The sequence below is a fragment of the Euprymna scolopes genome, chromosome 44 (assembly GCF_053919585.1).
Source record: "Euprymna scolopes isolate OS-2025 chromosome 44, ASM5391958v1, whole genome shotgun sequence".
NCBI lineage: Eukaryota > Metazoa > Mollusca > Cephalopoda > Sepiida > Sepiolidae > Euprymna > Euprymna scolopes.
The window spans coordinates 22,963,704-22,985,577 of record NC_136525.1 but is presented as its reverse complement, the minus strand read 5'-3'; the positions used below and the strand labels follow the sequence as shown (position 1 = coordinate 22,985,577).

Below are 21,874 nucleotides of genomic sequence, written 5' to 3'. Positions count from 1 at the left end.
ACCACTCCGGGTCAGAGTGGACCTGGGAGCAATGGCAATTAAAGGGTGGATCCACACTCCCCAAAGCCCGCAAGGTGGGGCCTCACCATTGGATATAGTTTTAGGTTATATCCAGGACCAAGACTCATCAGGAAAATGCAAATGTAAAACAGAAAAATCTGATCAGCTTTTCAGTTTGTCATATTTTCTCCCCCGACCCTTCCTTTGTTGTTTTGCCTACTCACCTCTAAGAAATCATTTGTTAAGGTTTTCTTTTCTAGGACTTGTTCGTCACATTGTTGTCTACTTGATGGATGACTAATTGAAACTAACACAAATTATTTTATTATCTAAATTACTAATGTAATGTTGAATAAATAATTTAATTCAAGCAATGTTTAAACATGTTGGCAAATAGAGTTTTTTTTTTGGTGAAGGAAGGGTCATTAATTTGTTAAAATCAACATTAGGAATCAGAAGGGAACCAAAACTCATAGATAATAAAAATGGTGCCTATGTACTTATATTACCAGATTTTCAAGTTAAATTCAAGTTTCACAATATTTTATAATCAAACTGTTAGGTGAAAGTACAAAATAGTTACAAAACTCCCACCCATCCACATGTCAAGAATTGCTTTCTAAATACTATCGTTATTATTTTAGAACGATAAAAATAAGTACACAAGTTCCAAAAAAGTAATTTCTCATATTACGAAAAAAAAGTCCATGTTAATGATTTGAAGATATAAGAAAAAAAGGCCGCAAGAAATCAAAATTTATACATTAAACAATAAACTTAGACGATTTTATGCAGAAATTTATGAATAAATAAAATTTACAATAAAAAAAAATGGATAAAAAACAATATAAGACTTAACTTTTGTAAAACAGATTTTTTTTAACGAACTACACAGATGAGAATTAATAAAATAAAATTAATTTTAATGTCTTCTGTTGACACTTAAGTATCTAGAGATAATATTGCTTACAGGCCTCCATACTTTTTTTGAAAAAAGTGCAAAAAATAAATAAAAAATAATGATCACCCTCTATTATTTTAAATAATCGAATAAAACCGTTTTTTTTTTTTAGTCGATTTTGCATTCGCAATTTTTATTATCTCAAGAGTCATATCTCCTATTATATGAATATATTTTTTTATTATTGGAAACCTGTTAAAAAAAAAAATAAAATTTGTTTAAAACTTCATATCGTGTAATATTTGAATTTAATATTAGTTAAATCTTTTTAAAAATTATTTTTTAGAATTTTTTTTTGTTGTAATTCAAATAATTATATTACCAAGAAAAAAAAAAAAACAAGAAAAAGCGCTTATTTTTTTTAACATAATATTCATTTTATGATCAATTTTATTTATAACTTCAAGGTAAGTGAAATAAATAACGGGATTTTATATAAAACTATTTAATTATTTGATCTTTTCAGCTTTAAAAAAAAAATGTTGAAATTTTTATCGACCTACATTTATTTTGTTTTCCTAACATGAAATATAGGGGGGTGGGGAGTAGAACCCACAAAAAAAAAAAAAAAAAAAGTTTCCTCTAATATATTTAACAAAACTTACTTTTATTATGCAAGTTTATTTAATAATGAATAAATATCAAAAATTTTAGGAAAACATGACTATTGTTTGATTTTTGCTAGATTTTTAAAACATGAGTACGTCTACAGCTTCAAAAATGTCACTAGATAAGAACGATGTTTTAAAGCATCAATAATGTAAACACGATTTTTGACTTGCATTTTCATTATTTTTGTATACTTGTATATTAACAGTTTATTTTAAGTTTCTTTTAAATGATAAAAAAGTTAGGATGATAATATTAAATTACAGTTACATCGTGTTACATACAAGGGGTGGGGGTAAAACTGTGGCACACGTTGGAAGTTCTTATTACTCACTTAAAAATTATTTTATTTAAAAAAAAATAAATAAATAAATAAACTACTTAACATGACATGACATGTTGACATGATTTTTGGAATATAGTTAATTTTGTCATGGATATGTATATCATATTTTTCTAAATTTTTGTTTTTAATATAGGGGTAGTTTTGGATAAGAACAAAAAGTTGAATTCTATTTTAGCCCAGAAGAAATACAAACACAAATTTACCTTGAGTTTCGAATCCGTGCATAAGAGACATGGATCGTGTTCGATAAGTCGATGCATTTTGGCATAATCCAGAAAATACACCAAAATCAAGAATTTTTTTAGTGTATGCTTTGCCAAAGCAGCTTGATAACCTGAAAAAGTTACAAATAGATTAGTAATTCATCTGATATGGGAAATGGAAACAATCTGGTAATACAATACCATTACTTGTGAGAGTAAAAGCACTTACCTTCCCTGTAAAGGTGAGGTACAGTTGGGTGAGCGTATTGCAGTTCAAGGTCTGGATTGCCAACCAAGCGAGTGATGATAAACTTAGACAATCCAAGAATATCCGTATTGGATTCAATCAAAAGCACTTCACCAAACACCATCTGGAAAAAGAAAAATTTGTTTTAATTTCAGTGTAGCAAGTAATAAAGAAGAGAATAAAAAGATTGAAAGAGCTTGTGATAAACAAAATGGAATATCGTCAGTTGTAGTAAAATTTATTTAAAGCTGGAGAGAGAAGGGGGGGTGAAGATAGGGAGAAAGAAAATTAATAAACTAAAGAATAAATAACTGGAATAGTCCATTATGAACAAAAAGGGAATATCACACGCAATATTAGTTAATTTATAACTGGAGAGAGCAGAGTGGGCGGGGTCATATGAGGAGCAAATGACAACTAATTTTGAATTTTGTCTTTTGTACATTTTTCCAATCTAAACAATCCTAGTTCAGTGGGTGATCCAAAAGGTCACTTATATATATATATATTTTTTTAAACATACAAATGATCCCATAGAAGATGTGCTAGATGTATTTCTAACAAAAAAAAAAAAAAAAAAAGTCATCCACAATTATATTCTGAGATTTCATGTTTTATAATGACATACCTTCAATTTTAATCAAAATCTTCCACATTAAAACATACGATAAAACTTGATAATTCGATAAATTCTATTTTTATTTGTAATTATTTTTATACCAAATCATTTTTTCGTAATTTTTTTTAATTTATACTAATTTCGATATGACACCTAAGTACGTAATGTTTTTATCTGAAATGCATTTAAAAGATCAATGTAAACAAACACCAGATTTTTGTTTAAAATTTAAAAAATAAGTCTCACCTCAAGACCAATCCGGAGCCAAAGTGGATTGTAAGACAAAATCCAGTTGAGGATATTCTGCTTCAGCCCGATGTCCGCATGAATGGGTCGGTCTTTCCTGACCACGAGACGCTGACGGTCAATCTCCACTTCCACCTTACGCACAACCTTAACAACATCAGCCGACTGGAACATTTTACATGCAAGTTTTCGCAATCGGTTAAGCCGTCGACGGGCGGTGTAGGCCTCAAAACTGAGAACTTCCTTGCTTGGTGCCAAATGGTAATCCCGTTTGCAGTTGAATACCAAAGAACCAGCATCCACTGAGATGAGTGAAAAAAGAATTAAAATGAATTAAATTTAAAAAGAAAATGGTGTACATGCAAGATCATACCTATAACAGACTGAAAAATCTAACATTTGGGAGATTTCCAGTCAGTCAGCAAATATTTATAATAGAAATTGAAACCAAAAATGATACAATTTTAAAATGAAAATCATTAAAAAGTTTTATTATCACACTGTTTCGGCCAATGTAAATACCCATGAAGAGGTTGATCGATTCAAATAGCTTTGTTCTATCATCACCAGAACAGACCAAGGGAAGGAAGACATCCTCAACTGCATTAGCAATGCTTGCAACACTTTCTGTTGACTTAGATTGTGGTTCTAGTCTAAAAAAAATGGTTGAACACCAAAGTCAGAATCTACTGGGCCCTCATTCTCTTTTCTGGCTGCAAGGCTTTGCCTGAACAGGCAAGTGACCTCTGCAAACTGTAAGTATTCTACCATCACTGCCTTTGTCACATCCGTGTCTGCTGACAACAGTTTGTCCCTAACAGTACACATCACACTAGCTGCAGGATCCAATCCCTTTAAAAATCTCTTTACCAGATGCCTTTGTTGGGTCAGCCACACCCTTAAACAACACTCAGGTGACTTCATCCGTGAAGTCATTGATCCAGCACCAGGGAAGAAACATCAACATGGTCAACTTTGCTCAAGACAGCAAAACAGGATGCTGAGCTGATTCTGGGCCTTCATGTTTGCAGGATCCATCACTGGAGCCACAAATGGTTTGCACTCATAACAGAAGCAGTCTTGAATCACCATGCCAGGTCAGCCAATGTTCTGGACATGGTGAACTTGTTGAAAAGAGCTGCCTCAACTGACCTCCGATATAAGTTGTGATCACAAAGGGAGACAACTTATGATTTACTTGTTTAAACTTTACAAAGATTTGCTTTTAATCACTAAGTCATCCATAATTCATGGAGTCAGTCACACACACACATATATATATATATATATATATATATATGCATACATATACACACAAGAGGGGGGGTAAATCCACTTAAATAGATAAAATTGGGGAGGGGGGGGTCATAAGAAAAAACAAAATGAGGTTCTAGTGCCATTAGCCAGAAGCAAAACCAAAATTTTGTAAGCAAAAAAATTTTAAATTAAAAAAAAAAAAAAAAAAAAAAAAAAAAAGAAAATGATGCATGATGGGCGTGAAATCACATAACTGAAGTTAGTAACCGAACGTTGATGTGTCCACGATTACGCAGATGTTTTAACATTGAAAATTTTACGATTGAAAATGGAAGAAAATAATGACGATTGGCGCATGCGCAGTTTGCAAATCGCATTGAAAACAAAGTTTTTCTTTCAAAGAAAACAATATTTCTACACAAAATGGACGATTTTTTTCCAATTCAATATTTTTTGTCGTTTTTTTTTATACAATGCCACAATCATGCATGTACGATGCGCATGAGAAAAGTTTTTAGCGGACACACACACGTTTGAGATTTTTATGTATTTCTTTTTACTTAGGGGTCACCGTTTACCAAGACCTGCCAGCCACTCTAAGAAAAAATTAAGCACTAAGTAGATAATGAGACAACATGATCAGTAATGGTCGAAATTATGTAGGGCTTTTTTATTTAAGAGGACGGCTCAACAAGAACTTATTTACATAAAACTTGCAAACAACCATGCTATAGTCATCTAGGAAGCAGCCCCACAGTATTGTGTTCCACAGATGGACAATTCTAGGAAAAACTGCTCATGGAATTTTCATTCAGTTTTAGGCATATATATATATATATATATATATATATACACACACACACACACTTTTCATTCCAAACAAGGCATATTGCCATTTGGAATGCAAGGGGCTACTATTTGGAATCATATCTAACAGGTTGACACACCAATTCTCATCAGATCACCAAAGTTAAGTACCATTGAGCCTGGTCATTACTAAAATGGAGGATGGATCAATTTGGGAATTCCAGGTGCTGTATGTAGAAGGACGTCGATACCTCCCTGCAAGAGCTGCAAAAATCGAATGTCATCATTTCCCCTAATGGGGAGATACATGCGACTGGGGACTGCTTGTAAATTCCATGCTCCCATAGAACTTTCTCCTTTGGAGTAAGCCGGTTAAACCCACATAAGGTTAGTGCCATTCCCATTTTTTTTTTTCCAACAGGAGACTGTGGTAGCTGAGCAGCGAGATGTCTATTCACATTACATTTAAATGTCTGCAGGTTAGTACAGTTGGGGAAGCAGTAAACCGGGAAGGAATTCTAAAGTCTAACAGTCCAAAATAAGAAGCAATTAGAGCAGAAGGCTTTCTAGCAGCTAAAAATCTCAATAGTGAAGAGGTGAGATTTTGTTGCTTATCGGATTAGTCGGGAGTATACACATCGAGGGAGGCACAAGTGCTACGAATTCAGAGCACACTCCATTAAAGTACTTGCAAAACAGACATAGGAATGCAAGATTACGGCAATGAGACAGAGGTTGAAGATTGCCGCATAATGTTGTACCTATTAGATTTGAGACTATCTTGAACTTTGTATCAGAGTAAAAGACTACTGGTAGATTCACCAACCCGGATGTGGCAACAATACTCCATGCATGGGCAAACTGTAGATTTGTAAGGATATAGGATACTCTCTGGTGCAAGTAATTTTCTAATACAGTAAAAAGAGCCCACCTTCTTTGCAGCAGCCTTGGCAATGTCCTCAATGTATTTCTTACCTGTGATATTGGTTGAAACAATTGAAATATACTCAAACTGTTTTTAACTTTCAGTTTTTTAATATATTTTAAGGAAATATTTATTTCATTGTTTCAATGTTCGATGTAACAACATTGGTTGAACTTAAATTCCTTTTATGGAATATGGTCCAGACAAGGTGTAAAGCCACTTGATGTAAAGAGCTAAAAAGAACGAAAGATGATTTAAAAAAAAAAAAAAAAAAAAAAACGAGATAAGGCCATAGATAGGAATAAAACATACTAGCAGGCTACTTGGCGTAGCCCAGTCGTAAAATATGCATAAATATTATATTTTGATTCATACAGAAACAGAGATATGCAAAGAATAAAATAGCGATTCAAATACCTTTCGGGCAGTTCCTCAATTTGTAGTCTTCAACTGGCGTCAAGATGAAATTAAACCAATGAGTGAAACTCCATTCCTGTTTTTGCATCCACCTGTCATCGTAATAGATGTTTTTGCTAGCAAAGGGCATAGGGTGTTTTGGAACCACTGGCAAGAGGGGGGGGAAAAAAAAAGTAAGGGAATAAATAAAAATTAAAGACAATTTTTAAAAAGGAGATGATCTTACAGGAAACATAATTACTAATATCGGCTTGGTAGAAGTTGGTAACAAGTTACATACGACAATAGTCAAACGGCAACTGCGCAATATGAAAAAAAAAAGGGGGGGGATTTACTTATATTGTTTTTTGGGTTTTTTTTTTATAGCAGCATTTTAAATTTTCCTTTTTATTGTAGCATTTTATTTTATTTTCTCTTTATAGCAATATTTTATACATTTTTAATTTTGAGGATTTGTCCAGAATTTGCCTTCATGAAAAAACAAAAAAAAGTCTGTATAATCGCCATATCTGTGATAGAAATAAAATATCATACACCAAAAATCATGTAAATCAATTAAGTACTTGGTTGATTGATTGTTTTATGCCATGGCAATCATTTTTGGGTTATTGATACCCAATTCAATAATTCTGGAAAAAATTTCATGCTTTAAGTTCTTTATATCTTCAAATATTTATTCATTATGTTTGGTTTGATTGCTTTGTAGAAGAAAATTATTTTTGTTTTTGATTTTGCAGAACATGATTGAGTTTTACAAAAAGGGGAAAAACATCAATGTTTGGTGCGGAAACCAGTATCTTTAGACACCCTGATTTGGTAGCAGCAGATGCTCTAGCATGTATTACACTATGCGGCAAGTTGTCGCCACTGGATGTTTTACGGTCGTACCAAGGAACTGATAAAGTAGTTTTCTTTTTATAACAAAACTAGCAGGGCTACCCGGCGTTGCTCGGGACCGTATAAACAATGAAAAAACAAAAGCAGATATTGAACATATGTTTTATTCTTAGGGGAGAGGAATCTTTCATCTGAAGTTTTAGCGTTACAAACAAACATTTGTCTTTTATATATATAGATAATGACAGGTTTTTTGGGGGCCCCCCCTCGAAGATAACTGATCAGTTGACCAACTTCAAGTGGTCCGTTTGACTTGAAATTTCGATATTTGTCATCCGGGTGATGGGGCTTCGATATGATACCAAATTTGTCAAGTTTGGTTCCGTCTTTCAAAAGTTTTAGCGTTACAAACAAACATACATACAGACGTTTGGCTTTTATATATATAGAAGATTTAAGCGAATTTGAGTTTTTCCAATATACTCTTGCTCTTATTATGAAGAGTTTTATAAAATCTCGATTTAAAGTTATTTCCCTTGTTCCTTTAGAATGTTCTCAGGATAGCAGCGCAAGATTGTCACTCATAGTTCAGGCATAAAATTTGATTTTTTTTATTATTAAAAAAATAAAAGAAAAAAAAACTAATGATCAGTTTACATGATTTTTGGTGTACAAAGTTTTCTTTCCATCACAGGTACAAAAAATTGATACAAATTTTTACTTTCTTTCATATATATTTTTAAACACTATGTATATGGAGAAAATATCTGGATGTTGAAACTTAAGACTGCCCCAAAGTTTTGTTACCTAGGTGACACCTTTCGAGTATAGAGAGGAGCAGATGCTAGTGTGATGAGATTTAAGAGTAGATGGAGTCAATTCAGAAAACTTTTGCCGATGCTTGTGTATTATATCAGGTTTTTGGAGGAATGCATTTCAAATAAAAACATTATGTACTTATGTTAAATATAGTATAAATTCCTAAATTGACAAAAAAAAATGAACCAATAGAAGATGTACTAGGTGTATTTCCAAAAGAAATTTGTAGAGATTACTGATCGGACATTTTTTTTTCGATGGCGGATTTCAAAGAAAAGGGAAATAAATAAGTTTGTCATAAATAACAAGATTTTAAAAACTCTCCAATTTTAATATTTTCAAACTTCCAATAAATTTTATTTTTATTTGTAACTAGCAGGGGTGCCTGGCGTTGCCCGGGTGTTTGGAGGTGTAAAAAAAAAAAAATGTTGGTAGATACAGGTTGGCTCAAACCCGAAGCCTTGAGGTGAAGGTGAAAAAGAAAGTGTGAAAAAACCTTACATCTTACCGCTCGGCCATGACGGGACAGAAATTGAAAAGAGTTCTAACTCAACAATTAAAAAGTTAAGTGACAGGTGCATAAATTTAATGAGGTCAAACATCACGATGATAGGGGAAACTATACTTTGGCTACAAGCCAGTTTCTGCATATTTGTTTCCCTCCAGATGTTGGGAAAAACCAGCTCCCCATAAAAATAATGAATATCAATTGTCTCATATGGCGGGTTTTGCCCACACTGATCAAATCTCATTGCTTTCTGGACATCCCCGGCACAAGTACCAGGGAACTGCCTTTGCTACAGATTCAGTTTCGCTTATATACAGAAAAGCCAAACAAACATGCTAAGAGTAAAAAATATCACAAAAATAGCATGTAAAAGTCGCCCAAATAAAAAATATACACAACCTCGTTTTGTAAATTAGAGATATTATAATCTAAGTAGTATATAAAAAGTTCTAAGAAACTCCCCCCCCCTGCCGCCGCCAAGGCCCCCCCCACACACACACACCAAAGCCTTTCTGCCGGACATACAAAAAATGTGCACCCACTAACACACATTTTGCCTTTTAAATATATAAATTATTTTTCTACATAGTGTTTTTACTTTAAATGTTTTTATTCGAAAGTCCAGTCTACTGGACAAGTATCTGCCATTACTAACCAGCAAAGCATTACTGCTGTTTGCCAAAGGAAAAATCTTTCAGGTATGTTCACACAATTTAATAATGTATGAAAGTGAAAACTAACAACAAGGATTGAAGATATGTGTTGCATGAAGTATAAGAACGATACAGATGAATGTAAGATGTGAAGCCTAAAGATAAGTTTAGATCAGATGACCTCAGAGGAAAATTAAATCTGAACACTATTGGAAAACATGTGCAGAAAAAAAAAAAAGACTTCATTAGCACGATCATGTTGAAAGATCGGGCAAGAATTTTTGGATTAATGGATGTAAAACAGTTGAGGTAGCAAGATAAGGAAAGGCCAAGTCAAAAAAAAGTAGACAATAAACTGAAAATAATGATTAGAACAAAACTTATTTTCATTTTGCATTTGTTGTGTTTCGGCTTTTATCATAAATTGTGACCCGGTTCTTTAGAACCAATATTAGTCCTATATGACTTAAAAAAAAAAAAAAAAAAGTGAAGCTTGCATTGTCTTCCATGAGTGCACAGTGAATGAGGTATAAAAAATAGAAATCAGTTACAACTTTTCAGAAAGTTTAATAAAAATCCAAGACATCAAGTTTTTTTAATAAGCACAAAAGTGTCAAGTTTAGTCATTTTAACTAGAAAAGGACTCCTAAGGGGCAACTGGAGTTTTCCCCCAGAAAATCCGTTCTGTTACTTTTTTTTTTTTTTTTTACTCGTATCATGTTTAATGTTTGAACAATTTCAAAAAATTCCAAGGTGTAGTTATTGAGAAAAATACGGACAGATGAACGGACGAGGGTGAATTTACAGGTTTGCCCTCCTTTTGTTGGAAAGAAAAAAAAGAAAAAAAATCATATATAAAAATTTTATGTGGATCAATCAAAGTTTCAACATTTCCATGTTTTGTCAAGATTTTTTAGAGTCTTTGTTGATGAATTTATGAAAAAAATATTGGTTTTTAGTTCATGTTAACAATATACTTAAATTTAAAATAATATAAAAATATATATAATAATATAAATAAGATATATAATATCATAAGATGTAGAAATCTGTTAGCAATGTACAATACTGGGATGGTGATGTGACAAATGAACAACGACAAATGAAGATCACTTAAATCATACATCTTCGTATATTTATTTTTCAAAGTTTTCATATATTTGAATTTTTATTCCTTGTCTCGTCTTTATTGCATACTTTTAGTTCTTGTTTTCTTTTAAAAAGAGGGCTACCTTTCAAAATTATCAAAGGCATTTAACCACCCTGGTTATGTTAAACAGGAAGTCCATATTTACTGATTTATATATGTAAATGAATTTGAAATATAGATACGCAAAGATTCATAATCTAAAAATGACCTTCATTCATTTGTTTAATTTTATTCATACATCACTTCACCATCCTGATATCCTACATTGTTAACAGCCTTCTTATATTCTTACATATTGTTTACCAACAATGCTTCAAGCAAACTTCCTTTCCATTATATATATGCAGTATTGGAATTTTTTCAACATTTAAAACTAAATTAGAATAAAAAATTTATTAAGTCCTTCATTGAAAAATTATTTTGCAAACAAGTCAATTAGTCTCTAATAATCACTATTTAATTTGCTCCTGAAAATTCACACTAGTCCTAATATTATTTCAAGAGTCATCAGTTGATTACCATAAAAAACAACATTTCAGGAATTTAAAAACAGTATACAAAAATCATGGCTCCCAGCATCAAATACCATCTTCCTTAAGAAACAAGAACAAATACATTTTGGATATCGGATTTATTATATATATATATGCTCACCTGTTTTTTCCCTCTTGCCCAAGACAAGTCGACTTTGTGCCACTCCACCTTTCTTTGGAGTGTAAGATTTATTCTTTGATTTGGTGATCTCTGTAAAATAAGATATGCAAATACAGTTATTATTAATCAGGATCACCATTAATATTTATGCAAAGTAACATTTCAACAAAGTTATAATAAAAAAATTTTTTTTCATTTCTGAAACCAATTTTTTTTTTCTCTTACATGAATACTAGCAGAGAGGTCCAACATTGCCCAGGGCTGAATGAGAATCAACACGTATCCTACATTTCAAATACATTTATAAAATCACTGAAATCAGTGAAATCGTCCATTTTTTATCAAATCGATTGATTGCCTGTTCTAGTCAGGAACCCCCCACAATGCACAAGGAGAAAGCTTTACATACCTTCCGTTAGGGACTTACTTCACAATACATTATAATCTACATTGCACTGTAGAGAACCTACTGTTTTTATAAAATTCTATATACATAATGACTTGAATTATAGTCAAGTATCATGGTTCGATTGTGCTCTAAACAGAAACATTCATTTTGAACATGTCTCCGTCATATCAAAGGACCTACTGTTGATTTTATATGCACACCTTTTTGCTTCTGCAGTTATAAAAGTTCTCCAATGCATTTGTGATGTTAGGTTGTATAAAACTTAAGTTTGGTCAAAATCAGACTACTTTTCTTTAACGGGATTTTTTTGATTATTGATTTTCAATATTTTTTTGATTATTGATTTTCAATATTTATCAGACACATCGGAAGTAAAACCTATCTAAGAACACTCAAAAAACACACAAAGTACATTTGTGTGAAATTAAAAAACGGTATAGTCATTTTGGAGTCTATAGGGAATGAACTCACGCACAGTTTCTTTTCTATAATAGGAGATAGACAAGTGGAAATTGTTTTATTAAATGTATAATAAAGTTTAACATAGCATAAATATGTCCGACATTTCTATTTTCTTCACCCACCCACACCCGCATGATTATAAAACGAGAAACTATTTCAACTAGAGAATCATAACATGAATCGTCAGTTAGCTTTTTAAAAAATTTGCAAATGCAAGATTGTAATTTCATGCTAAGACAATCCTTAATACTTTGCATTTGAAGATGAACGTATTAAACTTGCGATATTTTTTTTATTGATGCAAAAATTATTATTATCTTTATTTCAGTTTGTAATTCATATATTTTTTGATTGTTTTATTAAATGCATAATAGATTTTAACATGGCATAAATATGTCCAACACTTCTAGTTATTTTCAGTTAGTGAGAGGGGAATCTATCACCATACTTTTCCCTAAACATGTCAATTGTACTTATTATAAGAACAATACTTATTTTTTGTTTTAATGGAGAGTACACAATGTATTGTGGATGTGTTATCGGCAGCTCCTGTAACTCTTGCTTCTCCTAATTTGTCTCTCAGTTCTCATTTTTGAGTGATTTTTCTGATAAAGGGAGAAGAAAGAACTGTATTCTAGGTCGGCAGTATTTTGCATGAACAGTAGCCTGAGAGGTCGGAAATTTTCTGTTTCTGTGTCTGTCCTTGTGGCCATGTCACTAGTAAGGGTGCTGGAGGTAAACGTTTTATCTGGGCCGACGTTATCCACCCGATAGTCAGGGACCCAAACCTTGGATTAACCACTAAGGAGGCTGTCCTATCAGCAGATGCAAAGTACCAGGGCAGCTGTGTTGTCATTTGGTAAATGGATTCTGGACTATGCAGTAGCTTCTGGTGGTGGTGGTGGTGGTGGTGGTGGGGGTTCTCGATGCCATATTAGTGGGTAATTGTTACGACTTTACCTCTTCATATGCTACAAAAAGAAAAAGTTTCTTCGTTCCTTTTCCTCTCTTACTTTCCCTCTCTGCCCTGCTCTAACCAAGTCTGTTGACATGTTCTACAAATGCCAAAAGCTCCATCATGAAAAGTCTCCAGAAAAAATACACGAGTAAACCCAGAACTCAAATTTCCAACGTAGAGCCTTACTACCATGTCTCCTTCTCCAACATCAGGAGTTTATGTTCCAACCTTCCAGAGGTTGAATACCAATTACAGGAGACTAAACCAGACCTATTATTCTTAAGCAAAACCGGCATCGGACCGACAATTACCCTAGAAGATTTTGTAATTAAAGGATACTCTAATTTAACATCCAAATCTGACCCCCAAAATCGCCATGATGACTTCCCATGTGGTAGAGACATCTCCAGAGAGGACCCTAATTTACCCTATATCTGCTTCTGGGTTGCACTTGCTTACACCACAGCATTTATATTTGCCCTCTATCGCCCCCACAACAGCTGAGTTACTATCTTTAAGAGCATATCTGTGAAAATTGACCACATCCTGTCTGCTCATCCTTCGGCCAACATTCACATCTGTGGTGACTTCAATGTTCACAATGTGGAATGGTTAAGTCACTCAAACAAGACAGATGTTGAGAGGTTCTGTCACAATTTCTCTATTGCTTATGACCTTACTCAGATTGTTCATGAACCCATCCGTGTGCCCGATACTAACAGTCAGAATGCAAGTCTCCTAGACCTTTTCCTCGCAACTTGCCCTGAGCTATGTTCATCTTCCGTTCTATCACCACTTGGAACTTCCGACCACTCGGTTGTATCAGTTAAGATAAAAAACAAAATGTAATAAGTCCTCAAATGTACCTCTCCATCGTACTGCATATAGATACTCTATGGCTAACTGGGATAGTTTTTGTACATTTATATCAGATCTATTTGTCTGCGTTCCATGTTTAAAAATAATGTGTCCTCTATAGTATCAGACCTGACGGAATGGTTAATTGTAGGTATAGACCGCTTTATACTCTCCAAAATATTCCAGCAAAAACCTAACAGCCAGAATGTGCTGCTGCCATTGTGCACAGAAATCACTTTTTCTATTGCTTCCAACATAATAGATGTACTAAGACTAAAGCCGCTTTCAGGACTGCCAGCAATCACTGTAAAAGAGTAATAAAGAATGCAAGAGAGTTGTATGCTCCGTCTGTTAAGTCCAAAGTAGCTAAGCAGCGACTTGGTTCCCACCAGTTTTGGCAAATAGCAAATAGGGTCATGAACAGAAGCGTGTGCTCTACCCCAACCATCATCAATGGACCCGAGGTAATCTTGTCAGCATCAGGCAAAGCCAAACTATTTGCCAAGAAGTTTGCAGCTAATTCTACCCTATGCGACCAAGGCCGTTAACCCCACCTTATTTCCGCCTGTATCAGAAAACACGCTATGTGACATACAAATATCTGTGCATGATGTTGCCAAGCTAATCAAAAACCTTGATTCCAATAAAGCAACTGACTCTGATGGTATTCCAATTATAGTGCTGAAAAAGCTTCAACCAGACCTAGCTCCCATACTTACAAAGCTGTTTAAGCATTGTCTTAAGGAGAATTGCTTCCCAATCCCCTGGAAAACCCTCATCAGTATGCTCTTTATTTAAGAATTCTGGTGATCGGTCACCTTCCTCTCAGTACAGACAAATAAGTCTCTTGTCCAAGTTGCTGGAATCTGTTAAATAGAGAAGTAGTCAACCACCTCAGCAAAAATAATCTTAGTGACATGCAATATGGTTTCCGTTCTGCAAGATTAACAGCAGATGTGCTAATGGTCCTTCGATGGGGTATGGCATAAAGGTCTACTTCATAAGATATTAGCTATGGTATAGCTGGAAATGTTTTCTCAATTATTAAATCATTTCCCTCTGAAATGTTCATAAGAGTAGTGGTTGATGGACAGAAATCAGAAGCTCACAGTATTAATGCTGGAGTCCCTTAGGGGTCCATCCAGGGCCCAACTCTCTTCCTGTTCTACATCAATGATCTTCCAAATAACAGCCCAAGATTATTCATTGAAATTTATGCTGACGACACTACATCAAAGGTCGTAAATAACCAAGTTCTCTCCGACTCTCCTCTGATCTTGAGCACATGGTACAATGAGGAAAGCGGTGGCTGGTTACTTTTAATTCATCTAAAACCAAGCTTCTTAGAACTGCACGCCTGTGGAATTATCTTCCGTTTTCCTGCTTTCCAACTGACTACAATATGGTTGTCTTCAAGTCCAACGTAAACAAGTTCTTGATGAGCCGTTCCACTTGTTAACAAATTTACCGAATTTCCATTACTAACAATTACTATATTGTCCAATTGACTACTATACACTCTTAACCCTTATCCTCGAGTGGTCTCTGGGCCTTGATAAGTGGTTATGCCTATGTAAAAAAAAGCTATCTTTACATCATCACCGTTCTGATCCTCATTTGACATCAATTGAAATGAATGGCTCTTGTCCTGGGGAGGCTCCAGGTTTTGACAAGCTTCTGGGCTTGACCTTTACTCCTGATCTAAAATGGAACATGTACATCAAATCCATTGCCAAGGCTGCTGGAAAAATGGTGGGATCCTGCTACCGCTCCAGTAGATATCCCACTCCTGATGCAATTCTCTACCTATATAAAAGCCAGGTACGGCCAATGATGGAGTATTGTTGCCACATCTGGGCAGGAGTTGCTAGAAGCAGCTTATCCTGCCTTAACAGAGTTCAAAATAGACTTCGTAGCTTAGTGGAGGGAAGCCCTTTTCTCTTCCCTGCAAACTCTTTCCCACAAAAGAGATGTTGTAAGCCTGTCTTTGCTTTTATCGTTATTTTCATGGCAAGTGCTCAGCTGAGCTTCAATCTATGCCCCCCCCTACCTCGCCAAACTTTCATGAAAAACACTCGCCTAGAAAAAAACCACTATCAATAATTTCCCACATTAGATTACATGAGCAAAGCTTCTTTCTTAGAACTGCACGCCTATGAAACTCTTCCGTTTGCCTGCTTTCCAGCTGACTACAATTTGATTGTCTTCAAGTCCAACGTAAACAAGTTCTTGATGAACCGTCCCCCTAAGTAATCCAATTTACAAAATTTCCACTACTGATGATTACTACGCTATAATCCCATTGACTAATGTATACCCATTAATCCTTATCCTCAAGTGGCCACCAGGCCTTGATAAGTGGCGACTCCTTTGAAAAAAAAAAAAAAAAAAAAAAGAAAATCCAATTCCATGCGAGAATGAAACAGAAAATTCTGTGTAATTTAATTGCCATATATAGAGATTATTATTATACACACACACACACACACAAATATGTACATACTATTTATTATGGAGTGGAGGACAAACTTACCAGTTTTCTTCACCGACCTAACAGCTGACCGTGCCGATCGTGTTAAGTTGGATGCAGATTTCTCTGAGATTTCAAGCTTTCCTGAACTCTGAAGACGTTCATGCACAGATTGAGAAAGTTGTTCTTTGTTGGTTATCCTCATCGCCTTCTGCGCAACTCTAACTCTGGACGACACTGAATTCCTGGCAGTGGGCACAGTCTTAAATTGCCTTGTTTTGGGTGGAGGAAGATCGTTAGTATCATCAAGTTTTTTCATGTAGGAAACATCAGGATCGGCCGAGGAGGCAGCACCAGTTGAAAAAAGTTGTTTCTGTTTTAGCTTTCCTTGACCGCAGACAAATTTTGGCTCCTTTACGACATGCGTTGATCTTCGAACCTCATAGGGATGAGGTTTTTCAAGTAGAGATGGCGTGGCTTGGCGGAAGTCATACATAACGGCTGCAGATACTTCGTGAGATTTTTTCACGTCACTTGTTAGCAAAGCCTCAACTGAAGAAGCTGAGGAGTTTTTGCCATTACTATTTAATGAATCTGTTGACATACCATCGTCAGATTTTGGTGAGACCTGATATTTTCCAGTTCCATTGATCATCACAGGGTGTTCTTCCGAGCAGTCAGTTCGGCTTGAAACTGAACCAGTGCTCATCACACAATCATCCAACTTAAATGTATCACCTGTAAGAGCACAGTTTCCAATAGGAGAGCTTGTTGTGAAATCAAAAGCGTTGGAAGTAGACTTTACCAATTCTTCAGACTTTGTAGTTGGCATAATAACCCTTTTTGGTATTGCCGCACGAACAGACGGTGACGATAAGTGATTCCTCCAATTTCTACGTTGTTTCGACATATTTTTCTTTACAGAATAGGTTTCTCTGCGTGAATTCAAAGTTGTAAGGTCTTGCTCGGGGCTCTGCTTTTGCCTTTTCCGAAATTCACAATCGAAAACCTGCATCTCCGTAACTTCATCTCTGGATTCGATCTGGCAGGATTCCTCCGAAGTTGTCCAGACATTGACACTACTGATCTTTGTAACATGTTCCTGTTCGGAAAATGTGCTTTCAACAGATTTGTACTCTTCAATAATCGCAGGTTCTTCAATTGACTTGAAGTCACGGTCAGTTTCGTGCTGTTCAGGGCTCATTTTAGAAATAGGCTGAAGATCTTTGAGATCCGACTTTAGTTTAGTCTCCCGGTTTGCAGAATTACGTTTTGAGACACCAAAATCTTGAACTTGGTTTTGATAATTGACATGTTGAATTTTTGGAGTTGGTGACTTTGCCGTTGCAAGTGAAGATTTCTTGGTACCAGGTTGACGATTCTCCTGATTTGACTTTGAAATCGGCAAAGCTCGTCTGACATTGGTCGTCTCAAGAACTCTTTCTTGTACCATTGAAGTGTTGTAAGTTTTCAAATTAGCAAGGTTTGGCGTATGCAAGACAGCAAATGGGGTCTTCACGCTCTGCGACATTATTCCTCGTTTCTACAAAGGAAAAAAAAAAATGATTTTAATTACTAACAAAAAAATTTATTTTATTTTCATTATATTTAATAAATTCAAAACCTTTTAATGATCTCTGAAAAAAAAGATACCAAATTCATCTTGACAGCATACAGTAAGGCAAGAGATGCATTCTTTAACCTTTGTGTTTCAATAAAACCCTTGGAAAGGGCTGGAGCAGTATCAAGTAGATTAATGCGTTCAGATAAATCACATGCAACCCCAACCAACGAGCCCTTTCTAATTATAGCAACCACATTCCAAGCGTGCTTTATTTCTGGGATTCCAAATTGCTTAGAAACGGAATTGGATATCCAGTCACCATGATAAAAATCAGAACACATTCATAGTTGTACCTAAAGCAAGACGTAATAGATTTAGGATTTACACTATGGTTCAAAACAAAGTCAAAACATAACTAGCAAGGAGATCTGACGTTGCCCAGGATTGAATGATGATGATTAACAAATGTTTAACACTCCCATATTTTTATTATATTATGACCCGGGCAACATCGGATGTCCTAGACAGAGCGAGGTCGGTCGTTTTTGTTTTACGGCATATCAACCCTTTTCAGATTATTTAATGCCGAATCCAATTATTTTGAAGAAAAAATTTTTTAATAGAATATATATATTTTTTTTTTTCAAGTTGGTTTCTATTTAACCACTAACAGGTACTACCACTCCGGATCAGAGTGGACCTGGGAGCACTGGCAATTAAAGGGTGGCTCCACACTCCCCAAAGCCCGCAAGCTAGAGCCTCACCATCAGATATAGTTTAAGGTCATATCCAGGACCTAGACAGAGAGAGAGAGAGGTGACTGACTGATATTTAAACTGGTGACAATGTTATGGAAAAAAAGTGTTTTGATAACAGAAAAAGGTTTGGAAATTGGACTGGAATTTAATGTAGAAATAATTAAACCAGAAATATGTAAAAACAATAAAATGCTTAATGTTTAATAATATCAGATTGGAATGTTTGTTTTTAATAAACAAAGATATGTGACTAAAAGATCAGGCAAGGATTTTTGGTTACATATATACATGACGTAACAAGTTTAGAGACATCTTAAAAAGTTATCTAGTTAGTTGAGCTTGTAACAGGCAGCTGGGAGATACGGTCGAGAGACAGGATGGCATTCAGCAAGGGCAAGATCGATAACTAAGATGGAGACAGGCCTGTATCAGTGTTCAACCTTTCCAAGATGGGAACAACATTCTGGAATAAAGGTTGGAAGAAAAGAAACACGAAATCTGTTGTTCGTGGCAGAATTTTCGTTGCAGCTTTCGGTCCAACAAGATCAAGGATGGGTCAAGTGCGTTTCCTAATTGGCCAAATGTAAAACCCTATAGAATGGTATTCATCCCTTTTGTTGAAGGTACGTCTTCCTTTGTTTGGCAAGAGACAAATACGTTTATTGCGTTCCTCATTTGTCGTTATATGAGAACATACACCAGATAAGTTGTTTTGTAACATTTTGAAAACTAGACAATAACACGTAAATACTTGTATAAAGAACAGACACACATTCAATAAGACACGCGTTATATACACACGGGAATACAACATTTTTATTGTCATCGAAATTTATGAAATTGCCCATTGTTCAATCAAATCAATTGATTATCTGTTTTAGTTGGGAACTCATCACAGTGCATCAGGAGGAAGATTCACATGCCTCTCTACAGTGTCTTTATCCACAATAAATTGTGGGCTACATTGCACTGTAGTGAACATACTGTTGATTTTATAAGATTATTTTTTTTTATATATAATGGCTTGAATTAAAGTTTAAAATCCAAAAGTCAAGTATCATGACTCAATTGTGTCCATCCCACCCCACCCCGTCCCATTTAGCCTCAAAAGTCCCCAAGGCCTTAACATATTTAAATTTAAGTTCAGCACCATGCAAAACTGCTAAATAGACATACACAGAAAATTTTGGACAAATATATTAAAATAGTCCCAAAAATGGGGTGTTTTTAGTAGCCCTAAAAGAGCCCCTGGAGCACACCCAAGAGTTATTGCAAAGTATAGACAAACAAAATTAACTTTTCAGAAAGTTTTATAAAAATCTAAAGCATCAATTCTTTTATAAGCACAAAAGTTTCAATTTTAGCCATTTTAATCCAAAAGGCACCCGTAGGGAGGGCGGGAGGACTGGAGTTTTCCCAGAAAATCTGTTCTGTTACTTTTTTACTCATACCATGTTTAATGTTTGTGCAAAATTAAAAATTCCAAGGCGTAGTTACTGAGAAAAGTGCAGACAAACGAACAGACAAGGGTGAAGTCAGAGGACCAAAAATAAACAGTTTAACAAGTCCTAGGACTATTTCCTTTATCCCTGTATCGTTGGAGGTGGATGTCTACAACTCCGTCTGCATGCTGCTTTTAAATAATTAAGCCCAGCATCACTTGATAGTCACATTCAGTGTTGCTCCCCAGAAGCCACCCAACGAGAATGTATTTTTTTTTTTTTTTTTTGTAACATTGTTACACTTATTTATGCACCCCCCTCCAACAAAGCACATCGCCACAGCTATGTAAGGGGCTACTATTAGGATCACACCTACAGGGGCATTTTAAGCTACAATTAATTAATTTTGAGGAACAAGATGTTTATTCACATTACATTTAAATTTCAGCATGGTAGTACAACCAGGAAAGCAGGAAGACCCGACTATTACATTAAAACAATCAATTAATTTGGTTTTGTTTTATGGCATATCAACCCTTTTTATGTTATTTAATGCCAAATTCAGTAATTTTGGAAAAAGTTGTGCTACAAAATAACAAAACTAAACTCCACGAGTATATTTGACAATATAAAGCTCTATATTTACTATTATATAAAAGGAACTTTCTGTGCCAGAGTTCGTTCCCTATGGATTCCAAAACAGCAGGGCCAATTTTTTAACAAATTTCATACAAATGTACCTATGTGAGTGTTCTTAGATAGGTTTCCGATAATTATCGAAAATACAAAAAAATATTAAAGATGAACAGTCAGATTTTGACTAAAGTTATCACGTTTAACCCAGTCAAACATCACAAATGCATTTGAGAAGTTTTATCACCGCACAAACAAATGTGTCTTACATATAAAAATCAGCAGTGATATGACGGGACACATTCGAAATGAATGTTTTTGTTTAGAGCAAAATTGAAACATGATACTTGACTTTTGCATTTTAAACTTTAATTCCAATCATATATAGAAATAATTTTATAAAATCAACAGTAGGTTCTCTACAGTGCAATGTATTATGGACTAAAATCAGTGCAAGGCGGAATGTGAAGCTTCTTCCCAGTGAACGGTGATGGGTTCCAAATTAGAGATAGAATCAATTGATTTGATTGAAAAATGGGCGATTTCACCGATTTCGGTGACAATAAAATATTAGAAGGTGAAACATCCGTTGATCCTTATTAAATCCTGGGCAACTTTGAGTCCCCTTGCTAGTTTTCAAATATTTATTCATGGAGTTTGATTTGGTTATTTTGTTCTACTGAATATTAAGCCTTTCGGCAGTTGGTATTAAATAGTGATGGGACGATGCCAAAATTTTTCCCGATTCCGATTCCGTTCAAAATTTCCGATTCCGATCCGATTCCCAATTCCGATTCTTGTAAAATTTATACATATTTAATTAGAGATTTTTTTTGTTTGTTTTTCGTAAATTTTCAAATTATTACATAAACCCCTGGTTAATGTCCGCGTATATTTTATCTCAAATGTTTGCCTTGTAATTGATTAAAAATTGTAACACAACAAAACATTTATTTTGATTTTAAAACAAAGCTATATTGTACCAGTTCGTATTTACTGTATAACATGCTACTTACATGAATAGTGGAAAATATTCGAAAATTGGTAGGCAAAATAAGAAAA

At 34.6% G+C, this 21,874-nt stretch overlaps 1 protein-coding gene across 2 annotated transcripts in view; it reads right to left on the bottom strand.

Annotated features, from left to right (window-relative positions):
* Window positions 1-21,874, bottom strand: part of LOC145268739 (uncharacterized) — a 129,273-nt gene that overhangs the window by 88,153 nt on the left and 19,246 nt on the right. For both annotated transcript variants that reach the window (XM_080124324.1, XM_080124325.1), the window contains exons 2-7: window positions 16,479-17,958; window positions 11,259-11,348; window positions 6,638-6,784; window positions 3,232-3,533; window positions 2,349-2,490; window positions 2,120-2,250 (exon numbers count right to left, since the gene is read on the bottom strand). In XM_080124324.1, the coding sequence (XP_079980450.1) occupies window positions 2,120-2,250; window positions 2,349-2,490; window positions 3,232-3,533; window positions 6,638-6,784; window positions 11,259-11,348; window positions 16,479-17,958 (2,292 nt within the window). The remainder of the gene's footprint in view (window positions 1-2,119; window positions 2,251-2,348; window positions 2,491-3,231; window positions 3,534-6,637; window positions 6,785-11,258; window positions 11,349-16,478; window positions 17,959-21,874) is intronic.